General features: G+C 47.6%; 1 protein-coding gene across 2 annotated transcripts; it reads left to right on the forward strand.

The window, feature by feature from the left end:
* Nucleotides 1-3,109: 3,109 nt before the first annotated feature.
* CST7 (cystatin F) lies at nt 3,110-9,339 on the forward strand. 2 transcript variants are annotated; one of them, XM_075497467.1, is made up of 4 exons: nt 3,110-3,248; nt 7,575-7,747; nt 8,061-8,177; nt 8,662-9,339. In XM_075497467.1, the coding sequence occupies exons 1-4, from the start codon at nt 3,173-3,175 to the stop codon at nt 8,737-8,739; spliced, it is 444 nt and encodes a 147-aa protein (XP_075353582.1). In that variant the 5' UTR covers nt 3,110-3,172; the 3' UTR covers nt 8,740-9,339. The 2 variants fall into 2 exon arrangements, with proteins under 2 accessions (XP_075353582.1, XP_075353583.1); XM_075497468.1 differs by having other exon boundaries at nt 3,113-3,245.
* The last annotated feature ends 2,904 nt before the right edge of the window (nt 9,340-12,243 follow it).

Genomic DNA, 12,243 nt, shown 5'->3' on the forward strand with positions numbered 1-12,243 from the left:
TGCAAACTTCCTTGCAGAAAAGAGTGCGGACTTGGTCTCCCACAACTTGCAGTAAACATCCCCTACTCACACAAAAGCAAACACAAGAGTTCTTCAGGCATGCAAGTCTTTTAAGATCTATTTAACCCAGCTTAATGCAGAAAGATCACAAGCTTGATTCAGAATAGGTCAGGGCTAGCTATTTGCTTAAAGCAAATGCTCTGTTTACCCTGGGATAATCAGCGAGCCTTTCCTTGCCCACTTACTCTCATCCTCTCCCTGTTCAGGATTTCTGCTCACACAGGAACAGCCACATAGTGGGAAATTTAGAGAGTGGAAACCACCTCACGGGGTGCCCCACATGCCCTGTGCTGGTCTGGACGAGGTGGTCTACACATGCATTCCAGGGAAAGTGGGTGAAATTCCCATCAGTGACCCTGAGGCAGCTTCAACAAGAAGAGTATCTGCCTCATTTTCCTGGGTTGGATGTCAGATGAGACATCACACTGCTCCACTCCTCCTGCAGGCGGATTTGGGGAACAGAGCCATGTCCCAGAAGATGGCACCTGGTTGGAATAAGACATGGCAAAGGGACAACAGTCCCAGTCTCCTGTCACAGGTTCCTCCGCAGCACAAAAATTCCTAAAGAAAAATAACAAGTATTTGCATATTGTCAGCTTGGAGGAGTTTGCTTTTGTTTGTTAATTACTGGGGGGGAGGTTTTGGGGGGGGGGGGGGGGTGTTTTGTTTTGTTTTTACATAATAATACCTAGCACTATTAATACTAGTGCTTATTAGTGAGCACTTGTTACTTCCTAGGAGAAAAGAACTGGAGAAACTTCCTCAGCAGAGTCATAAAAGGGTCATTAGTAAAAGTTGATTTGGAAGAGCTGTAAATGAGCAATTTTATGGAAAGAAGGGGAGAGGGAAGAAGGCAGGAAAAATGTGCCCTCTGCAGACACATGCTGCTTTCAAGGCACTGTTTGGCATTATAAATCCTGTTAACAGTAAAACAGTGCTCTTCAGAAAAGAGCAGGTCCTAGAGCAGGTCCCAAGCTCCCCGGGACAAAGTCTGTGGCAGCACAGATGCCACCACAGCAGGACAGCAGGGGACACACTGGGGACAACTCTGCTGTGCGTGAAGTTTGCACTTGCCTTTGGCTTCTCTGCAGAGGAAGGGGCTCCACACAAGGGCACCCCAATCCCCCCAGCACTCGGGTCAGAGGGAATGCAGCAGTGGGTGCCCGGACCAGGCAAGCTTGGGCTCCGGCTCAGTGAATTACCTTCTGGTGCCATCTAGTGCCAACAGCTAAGTAAGGTGGCCTTGCAACTCCGGCACCCACAGCCCTCCTCCCACCCGGCTCTGTGCATCTCACCACCCTCTCTGCCTTCGTTTAGTCATCGTCCCCACTCACACCAAAGCCTGTCAAAGGGCTGCTAGTGGTGTCCCAAGGCGCTTGTTTTAAGCAAGGAAAGAATCTACGCTCTAGAAAGATCCCCCCAGATGCCTCACACCGGGCCCCTTTCGACTCAAATCAAAAGGCTGTGAGCTCACCAGGAGCAAAGAGAGGGGAGACGGAGGTCCTGCAGGAAGCCTGAACCCCTTTCTGGTGCATCATGTGACAGGGTGACAGACAGGCTCTTGCAACACACAGGAGATGTGTTGGGACCTGGTGACGAGGGTCCCAACCGCCCCTGTCTTGTATGTTTGGAGGACTTGACTATAGGCTTACAAAGACGCTCCCCCAGAGTCTCTCAGTGAGGTAGGAACTGTAGAGCACAGTTCTTGAGGAGAAAGGGAGGGCTGAATATACCTGATTCAGTCCCTACCTGTGCCACAGTGGAGGGACAGGCCACTGCGTGAGCTCAAAAAAAAAAAGGGGGGGGAGGGGGCAAAAAAAACCCAATATAGTCCCTCTCATTCTCTCTCAATGTTTTCCACAGGCTTTGGAGTCTGATTCAGAAGCTCTATGCAAGTAGGACTTATGATAAATGTGACTCACCATGCTTGCCCCATTCCTTCTTGGTGTGACATTTCAGCAGAGGGTTTACCTAATCCCTTCCTACAAGGAAGCACTAAGATTATTTTCCTCCGGCTTCTTATGCACCACCCATGCTGCCCTGCATTAGGACTTTCCTTCAGGCAAGAAGATGTCTTTGCTCAGAAAGGAGCACAGTTCATTGCTGGGGCAAGTGAAAGGCAACCATCACCTTCCTGCTCACGTGAAACAAATGCACATACACAGACTGAGGTTCACCACTCTTAGCCCTTCAAGTGAGACATCAGTTCATCTCCCAGTCTCCTGAATCTGGCAGCTGGTTATTTCAGGTGCCACAAGGTCTGGCAACTAAGCCCTTTCCCTGGACTTGCAAGCTCCTCAGCATGGACTAACACTGCCTCTCTAGAAACCAAGTACTGACAATGGGGAATCCAACTCCAGAGCTGAAAAGCTCTGCAAGCCACAGAGAGCCAAACTACCCCTCTCACTGTGTTTCTCTTGCTCTCTGGAGACCACCTAGAGAAAACCTCACCTCCTCTGAGCCTAACGCAGCCCTTTCCTGTTGTCAAAACACCTTTTGTAAATGTGGGGCACAGTGTTCTCCTCTGCCACTGAAACCAAAATCCTCTTCCTGCAGGCTCTGCTCCACACAGCCCCCCTCGGGTAGGTACCCCTAAAACTTCTTTGTCTCCCTCACCCAAACCCCACATCAGGGAAGCAAGACACTGGGCCCATCTTCTCTACCTGGCTTCTCCCCACACAGCCAGTCATATACAAGTCAAGAACTACATCCCCAGGGCTCACTGCCCATTTCTTAGGCATTCAATTTCCCCATGAATCTTAAAGCACATGACTGTTACTCTCCTCACCCTTACACCACTCCCCAGTGTTACATCACACATATGTGCCCATGCTTCTGCAGAACCCCTGAGGATCACGAAGCAAAAGTCCCTGTCTGATGCAGGACCGGTGCTGCTATCACAAAGCCAGAGCTTTGTGGCTGGGCTTCGAGGTACGTGGTCATCAGCAGGAGACAAAGTCTGCGTCAGAGCTGCGATGATTATGGGGGTTTTAGGGTGATTTTCTTTCTTTCCTCCCAGCCAATAAGAGCACTCAACGAGGCACATCTTCCCCTGCAGGAAGCAGGGCAGTCACTCCTCTCGCTGGCGGGCTCCTCTTCTGAAGTGGTGGAGATGGCAGTGAACTTCGCCTGCAGCTTCGCTGCACTTTGCTGTTTAGCACTCTGGAGCTCCACCAGGACTTCAGGTGGTAAGAGAGGAAAATAATTTCTGTTTTCCTTGTGCTTTAGGTCCTGCGAATGCTGCTTTCTAATGTGCTGGCAAATAACAGCCCTTCTCCAACTGCTGCCCATGCTGGCTCAACACTGCAGGGCTCAGACTGCAGCTGAAAATCCAACTGCTTAAAAGACTTTCTCCCCTTGTAGTGAAGCACGTTATCCAGGGACATCATCTAAAGATTTTAAAGTCAACTTATGGTTTTAACTTATTTGTCAGTGTTTAAACTCTGAATGACCTTGATTATTAAGTCTACAGACCGTGGGTAACAATTTGACTGCTAAGTACAGACGGGCACTTGAGTGCCGATTAGGTGACTTTAATGAAACATTACTCCATATCATTTCTTTCTTTGCTGAGCAAGGAAACTCTTGATTGCAGCTGGCCTTAAATCTTTAGAATGGGAACTGCAGACAGGAGTGTTTTCTCTCTGAAGGTTTTAGTTCTACTTCAGTTTTACTTTGGCTCCCATACACAGAAAGTTCTAATGCACTCAGGGATGGTGTTTGGTCAGCCAGTAGCTTTTTGTTTCGGTTGCGGTTTCCTTTGGGGGTTGCAGAGGCATGCAGGAACTCTGTTGCATCTTAAATGTAAAGATAAAGCCTAGCCTTGCTCCTAGTAATGGAGAGGAGGTTTTGAAAGCACCCCATGAAAAAAAAAAAAAAAGCAACCTGTTGCAATCTGCCTAATTGCTTCACTGCAGGCTGGAAGAGAGCATCCACAGGATTGCCCTGTCATACTGCAGGAACAGGGCCCCCAAATTATTCCTCAATGAGGAAAGCACAAGAGAGAGACTCTTAATACAACGTTCAACTCATCTCTGCAAGAACAGCCCTCTCTTGCTTAATAACGGGCAGTTGCCTGTCAACTCAGAGCAAGAAAAAAAGTCTACCCTACTACCATCCAACAGAAGGAGGAGGAGGGTGGCCAGGTTTTTCCCCTCTCTTCACATTTCCAAGCCCAGAAACAAGGATGGGGTCTGAAATACAAATGCTCTGGCCCTAAGCATCTGCCTGTAGAGCAGGAAGAGCTATTTTCCCAGGTCATGAGATCACATCCTCTGGGCCTCCGAGTATTGTAGGTGCCTGGCCAAGTCACGCAGTGCCTCTGCTCCCACCCAGGCCTAGACGACAAGTGTTTCACTAATACTGGTATGCCTAGAGCCCTGGGCTGTTATCTGACCCTCTGGGCCATTCTGCTTTGCTCCTGGAGCAGGGCCATCACCTTACGCACATTCAGCTTTTTAAGGTAATGGCCCTCAAGGGCCAAGCTAGGGAAAAAGCTGTCAGGAAAGGTTGCGGTGAAGAAAATCAGAACTACAGGTGCCTCATACCAGAGAGCTTCTGGGTTTTGGAAATACAGTGGTGCAAACTATTCCAAACAGCAAAAGTGACTTCAGACCAGCGTGTGTGCCATGCAGTGACCACCACCTTGAACAAGAATCAAAGCACGTAAAAGAAAAACAAATCCTAGCCTTGAGGAATCTGGGTCACTAGAGGAAAACAGGGGAGTAAAGTTCTCCCACAAGGACTCAGTAGATTTTATACCCACTTTGCTCTGGTATGAGTCATTCTCAACACCAAGCTGCAATGGGTGAAGGAGGTGAAATGCCTGGTACCCCTTGGTGAAAGCTGGGGCAAAAATATACTAGTCTACCACCTGCCTACAACACATGGTGTATTACCAGCCTGCTACCTGTCTACAACACATGGTCCAGCTTGCTAGACTGCGTGCCCACCTCTCCAGATGTTGCATTTCAGAGGCCTTGCCACGTGTGATACTGCTGGATCTACCAAGCACTGGAGTCAGGAACAAGGGCGTGTTGGACCCTTAACTCCATAGTTTTCTTCCCATACACAGTGTGACTTCAGCCAGCCTCACTCACCTTGTCACCCCATGCCTAAAAAAAGACGTGACCATGACTCAAGAGGTGTTAAGGGCTATTAAGCTGCAAAGGGACCTTGTGCTAAGATTGAAAAAAGCCTGTGGTTATCTCCTCCTACTGCAAGGGACAGTATCTGCTGTCAATACCCCCACCACTGCCACATCTGACTTTCCAACAGGTGTAAGAGCATAGATTCAAGCAAGGTCCTGGAGAGCAGCCAGAAGAGCCCAAGCCAGTGACCTGCTCTCAGCCTGGTAGACTGTCTCAGTTGCTAGGTGAGCTCAGGAAAAAGCTGGTTCCTATAAGCTATTGGGTTGGTACTGATGGCGCAGGAAAAAGCATGGCATCCCTGAGGAACAGGACAGCTGGTGTTATGGGCAAAGCCCAAACCAAGGCCCTGCTCTACCCCAAGCTTCCTTTCTGACTTCAGGCAGGTCCTGCATGGCCCTTTTGAATCACCTGTGGGTCCCACCACCTTAACCCCCAGGCAGAGTCTCTGTTCAGGACAAGAGGGCAAACAGATGCTTTGGAAAGTCTTACCCATGAGCTGAGCACTGTATAAGATGTGCTCTCTGAGAAATACTTTGAGTCCTAGGCTGCATGGTCATGAGTTTCTGTGACTCGTGAATCCTTGCTGCAGTGGGAAAATATCATCCCATAGAGAATAGTCTCCAGGACCTAGAAGTGGGTTCTGGGCTGTTAGGTGAAAAAACACTGCCAGGCTTCCCAGCACTGGCTGCACACCCAGTCCCAACATAGATCAGAGATGTGGGACAGGAAAGCTTGTCACCTCCACACCAGACACAAAGCCACTTGCAGAACATCCGCCCTTCTCAGACACCTGGCCTGGGTCTCTCAGCTCCCACCTGCAAGAAAACATAGGAGTCACAGCCAGGAAGGGATGTCAATTTGGACATCCTTGGGTTGAGGAGGGACATGGAACTGAGTCTCTCTTTTGCAGGTCAACACTTTAATCCCTGAGCAGTGTTACAACGGGGTGCAGCAATTACCACCTGCGGGGGATGATGTGATAGTGTAACTAGGACGTACATAAGCAACCTGAAAGCTAAAGTTTTGCAGCCTCCTATGCTGATGATGGCGTAATGCTGGGTTGTTTGTTTTGTTTTTTTTTTTAAATAGACTCTGAATCATCAGGTTGCCCCTCTCTTCTACTCAGGTTTCTCAGTACAAACTGGCTTAACTACACATTCTATGCTCTGTGCTTGGCTGTTAGTGAGACATCTAGCTGTGGAAAAAAGCTGGAGGTGATAAAAAGCTTGACTTTCACAGCAAATTTAGTACAAACTCTGCGTACATTTGTGTGCACATGCACGTGCAGGCTCACTGCCTACACACACAGAGCATGAACTCCAAAGGCTACCTCGTGCACTGGCAGGTCTTGGCATCAGCAGCGGCTGCATGGCAACTTGTGCAGGTTGAGGATTTTTTCCTCTTGTTTGTATTTCAGAAGTGGAAAATGGAGGGGAAGGCAAATGTAAAGGGGGGAGGAAATAATGACATCAACTGTAAGCTTTGAGCTTCTTTTAAATTATTGAAAAAACAAGCAAGGCATGGGGAAATTAGCTACACAACCAAGTAAGGATATACAGTATCTGTGCGGAAAGAAGCGCCCAAACCTGAAAGCTCGTGGGTTCCCCCACACCCCCCCCATCTCCATTTCCTACACACCTTGCTCCTCCACTTCACGGCTATGATAATAAGATGGTCCTTGGCATTTGGGTCAGCGCAACAGCACTTCAGCACCCAAAGCAGCCCATTCTGCAGGATAAGAGGGGAGCTAGTCCAAGTTTTGCCCAGGCCCTTCCCTGCCCAGCTGGAGAACAGGGACACCCTCTCCTTTGTCAGCATGTAGAGGGAGGGTATCTTCCCCTCACCTTTATCACCACCTAAATCCCCCTAAAATAAAAACCTCAAGATGCCATCAAAGGATTAAGGGGGGGGTGGGAAAGACTTTGTCTGCAAGTTAAAACTTGGCAAGCCAACTAAGAGCAGCAGGGCTCTGCCAGCCAGTGTTCAATAAGTTATCAAAATTATACTGTACTCTGAGCAACATGATCTAGCTTTATAATTAGATTCAAAGTTGGGCCTTCTATGAGCCAGCAGTCGTACCACAGACGTTCTAAATAATATTAATGATACCCTGGCTTCTTCTAAGTCAGTTTGAGCTCTGCTACCGCTTTTAGCAGCATCTTTTTCTGTCACTTCATTCCACAGGATTGTTTCACCATTTCAAACATACAAAGGAAAATTACTTTGTAATGGATGTGAGCAGAGTCCTTCTGAAGCACAAGTGCATGGGACAAGTAAGAAGGTTTAGCATTGTTTCAGAGGGCTGAAGCTCCCACCGTTTCAGGCACCTGATGTGCTTTGCACTCATGTTTTGTGTTGTTTCAGCTACAGATGTACCACCACCTCATTCAACCATGAAACCTGGCTTCCCTGTCCCGATGAACACAGACAATCCTGGTGTTCGCAAGGCAGCTCGCTTTGGGGTTTACAGATACAACAACAGTTCCAATGACCTCTTTCTGTTTAAGGAATCACAAATAAACAAAGCCATGGTACAGGTAAGAAGAGCCCAGACTTCTGGTGGCCCTCCAAGCCATTTACCAATTGACCCTCCTACAGAGCACCCAAGACATGGGAGCCCTGATTGTCCTCAGGACTGCTATGCATGCCTAAAGATAAACACCACAGGTCCCTCTGTCCCATTCAACTGCTCCAGAGGAGGCCTCCCCTCCCTCACCCTAGTAATTCAACGTAACACACTTTATCCACACCACCACACACAATTCACAGATGTAGCATTTGATTCCTAGCCAAAATTTTGGCATCCCTTTCCCCTGCCCTTACTTCAAAGGAGGAAACTACTTTCTCTAGATTGTCAGAGGGCTGAAATACATGCTCCACGTGGAAATTGGACGCACCGTGTGTAAGAAGAGGGAGCACTCCAGCCTGGACAGCTGTCACTTCCAGAGCAAAAAAAAACTGCAACAGGTATGTGTCCAATTCCTTCAGGGTACCCAGTAACTGCAGGTGATTCTTGGCCATCTCTAGCTGCGTAGTCACCTTCAGACCAGCTCTGCCATGTCCCCGCAGATGTACAAGCCTCGTCTGTGCAGACCCAGCTGGGGTGAGGCAGGGTTATCAGTATAAGCAGCATAGTACCTCTCACGCATCCAGGGCCAGCTCCCATCTGCAAGGAGTTGGACCAGACCCAGCCGTCTAGCCCATATTCCTGGATAAATGAGTGAAATTGTGCAGAAATAGAGTATGTGCTAAATAGAGAGATTTCCTGGGCAGGGGAAATCCTTACAGGGGCTTTCCCACTAAGATATGATCACTTAGCAAACAGTACTTTTCCCAGGCTACCACAGGTAGACAAAAAGATGCTGTTCTCTCCTACCCCATCACGGCCCACAATGCTGAGAACAACCATCAGCCATCTGAACTTTGTCACTAATTCCCCTTTTATTTGCAGATGCTGAGATGCTATTTTGAGGTCTGGATGATGCCTTGGATACATGAAGTATATGTCCCTGTTGCTCTCTGTCACTGACTCACCTTTCTCCATGAGCACCTGACTTACAAGGGATCTACCACCATGAGTTTTTCCTTGCCTGGACTGTTGAGGCCAAAACCATGGGGAAGTGGGGAATGGATGTACAGAATCAGCACAGAGCTTTTCTCTCAAAGCACATGGTTGCTTTTCTCCCTTAGAAAGATGCTAAAAATCTGAGTGACAAAGACCTGCTTTGACTGAATTTATTGCTATCCAGTTGTGTATCTGTTTTTCCAAAACTAAACTGCAGATGATAGCATGTTGTCATTCATTCAGTAGAGAGCCATCCACCCTCTGGCTGAATTTCCAAGCAGTGTGAACACACCCAGGAAGCTCTGTTGGACTTGCTTTATTCTGTCATGAATCTTCACACAGCTATGATGTAAACAAGTCTAAACCTCACAGCACATGCTACTACAACACTGAGGAAAGCTTTACAACAATGGGATATTTTGCCTGGGAATACACACATACACACAAAAAGAAGTCTTAAGAGTCTCCAGTGCTAGAGAAAAGGTTAGACATATCTGTCAGGAATGCGTGAGGTAAGAGTTGTTCTTTCTTCAAGACAAAGAATATGGATAAGGCTGTCTTGAAACACACCCACAGCCCAGAAATTACAGTCTAACTAGTGCTTCTGCTTTAATCAAAAGCCAATCTATACTGTGAAAGGGCATGATTGCACATGCCAAGATGAATAAACCTAATCATATTCCCAAAGCATATTTTTGCTGAGGTTAAACAACATAGTTTCATTCAGGTTAATATAAGACATTCGATCTCTGGCTGACCACAGCTTATATTCAAGTTTAGTAGAATGATGGTCTTCTCTAGGTGGGCTTCTACCATTCCTTAAGCCTTCACTCTTCATGTATGGGCAGATTACTGCTTACACTGGACTAAGGCCCTTATTTGGAAGGATTTGGGTAACTGCTCCCTTAAAACAGCAATAAAGTCTGGGCCCATGTTCAGTTATACACAGATCAACACTTATAAATGGATAGGGTGCTGACCTAAGCTATGAAGAGCACTTTCTTTGCACAAACACCCCTTTTCTTCTGATAGTTGTTGCCTTTCTGCAGCAATATTGCAACTTCCATTAGCAGTGAGACCCGCACTTTCAGCCTTTATAACAACCATTCAGTCAAGAAAGGCCAGTGAAGGGCTCCAGGCCAAGGTCCAGGGATCTTAAGGCAGATGGCTCTATTAACAGCATAGCTGAGGTCTCTGCTCCAAGTAATCCCAAAGCAAACCTTTGCAGCCTGGGCAAGTCTCAAGTTCTGCTTCAGAAACATCACTTGTGATGAGCAGGTGGCCCAGCAGCAGTTCAAATTCAGCATCCACTGCCAGAGAGACAGCTGTGCTGCATCTTATCTTTGGGGGAAGCAGTCTCTTAGCTGGAAAAAAAAAAGATGTGCTCAAAAGAAACCTCCAGAAGGGCCATGGATGGATGTAGTGTGGTACTACATTCATCCATCACACAAGCCACCACTGGCAGCCTGATGCCAAAGACAAGGAAAAAGAAAGCCAACTATGGTGGCTCGAGTTGTCCATAAAGCAGGAAAGCCAAGCCACAGCTAAGTTTGTAAGAGGGCAAGAGGAGCCAGGAGGAGCTACTCTCCAAATCTCAAAGGGGTTAGCAATGATCTCAATCCCTCTTCCACTTCAGCTGGGTGCTTCACACAATAGCAAGAGCTTCCAACCAGGCTGTCAGCTCCAGACAGCCTGGGCCTAGAACAGGCCAGGCAGATCCACGTTTCTTCATTCAGCCTGCAGGACAGCCTGGTGCTCAGTAGCAGATGTCATCAGCCTTTCCACATGCCACAGTGGGGGCGAGAAGGCAGCACACAATCAGCTTAGGTCTGTGCAGAGATTCATGCAGGCAGTAAGCCCACCACAGAACAGTCTCCCATGTGTGACCCTTCAAGCCCCTGGCATAAAGGGCTTCATCTCAGTCTCGTCACTGAGTCAATTCCCCATTTGTCAAAGAAACAAAAAGTTAAAGCCAAGTGAACCTGGCATCATGCAGGCTGACAAACGCAACGTGCTCTTGCTGCTCTCTCAAAGAAAGTGCAGCAAGATCTTTCGGACCTCTCTATCCAAACAGGCTTGTTTGGAAGCATGTTTTACATAAAACTGTTGCCAGCATTTACTGCAACACAGATGGGCTCATTGCAACCAACACAGTGGGAAAGGAGACAAGCACCTTCTGAGAAAGCCTTATGTTTACAGCTGCAGCAAAGTGTTTACTGTAACATTACAATAAGAAATGCATACTGGAACATCAGCATCCATCACCTTCCCCAGGTAACAGAGTTATCATGAGCACCAAAGAAAGAGGCAGAGCTAAAGTCAACTGAGCTCTTTGTATCACTCCAGACCACTTTGTTCAGGAAGGATTTGGGCAATTAAAGAGTCTTGCATCAGGAGGACACTGCTAGCACTGACCTAAAAAACTGCAGCTACGTACCGTTTAATCACAATGACATGCGGCAGTCAAAAAGCCAATGTCTCTGCTCTCTGCATCTTTGCTAAAATTTACAACAAGGTTAACTGTTCACCAATTCACTCCAGGGCGTTCATACCCTTGCAGAGCTTGCTGAGGCTCTGACGTCTATTCCAGGCTACAAAGGGAATTAAATAAAAATAAATATTTCTAGCAAAGATTTCAGGCATCAGGAGAGAAGGGAAAGTTGTTCCTGCCAGCCCCAGATGCTGGAAAAATAGGAACAATCCCAGCAGTGACATTAAGAGCTTCTGGGACAACCAAAGCTGGTGCTTCAGAGGTATGGGTTCATGCAGGAGTGCTACAAACAAGCTGAAGGAACAGCTTCGTTCAGCTTCAGTTCTCTCTCCAGTATGCTGGAAGCACTGGGCTCAGTGCACAACATACTTTCTTGGCTCATCTGCTTATCAGGATACTTAGCCTCATCTGAGCCAGAGTTCCCTAACAGTCTGCCACATGGAGGGACTGGCTGCACACTGAGGAGACCTCCATGCACACAGTGCTACTCAAACCAAGCCAGCCTGCATTTCACCAGAGCTTCACAGCACCCAGTGATCTTCAGACAGAGATCTGCATTTGCTCAAAAGTTTTGCTATGGAATTATTTCCTCTCACACTCCTACTTTTTAAATTGCATAGGAAACAAGCTGCCTGCACCAAAATACAAAGCATTGCTGACTGACTTCCTACTTTGCATTCTCTTCACATCAGCAGCTCCACGTTAAGGACCTGGAAGGCCTTTCTATACCAGTTGTACCCGATTTCACAACCTGACTGACTTCCAGGACCCACTGACAGCTGGGGGAGTCATGCATGCAGCTGCACGGAAGCAAGACAAGGTTTAACTGGCAGCAGCTAGATAAGGAGACTTCTGCTGGCTGGGAGGAAAAAACTTGTATATGACTGACTACAATCACTTACTGCTAAATTTTTCAGTCCCTACCTCAAACAGAGCAGCAAAATGACCTGCCCCATGTGCTTATTCTTTTACAGCAC

The sequence above is a fragment of the Mycteria americana genome, chromosome 3 (assembly GCF_035582795.1).
Source record: "Mycteria americana isolate JAX WOST 10 ecotype Jacksonville Zoo and Gardens chromosome 3, USCA_MyAme_1.0, whole genome shotgun sequence".
Taxonomy (NCBI): Eukaryota; Metazoa; Chordata; class Aves; order Ciconiiformes; family Ciconiidae; genus Mycteria; species Mycteria americana.

Bases quoted from the DNA above. Each gene is read 5' to 3' on its own strand.
- CST7 (XM_075497467.1), top strand. From the start codon at position 3,173: ATGGCAGTGAACTTCGCCTGCAGCTTCGCTGCACTTTGCTGTTTAGCA. The intron at 3,249-7,574 runs GTAAGAGAGGAA...GTGTTGTTTCAG, and splicing joins CTCCACCAGGACTTCAGGTG to CTACAGATGTACCACCACCT. The intron at 7,748-8,060 runs GTAAGAAGAGCC...TACTTTCTCTAG, and splicing joins TAAACAAAGCCATGGTACAG to ATTGTCAGAGGGCTGAAATA.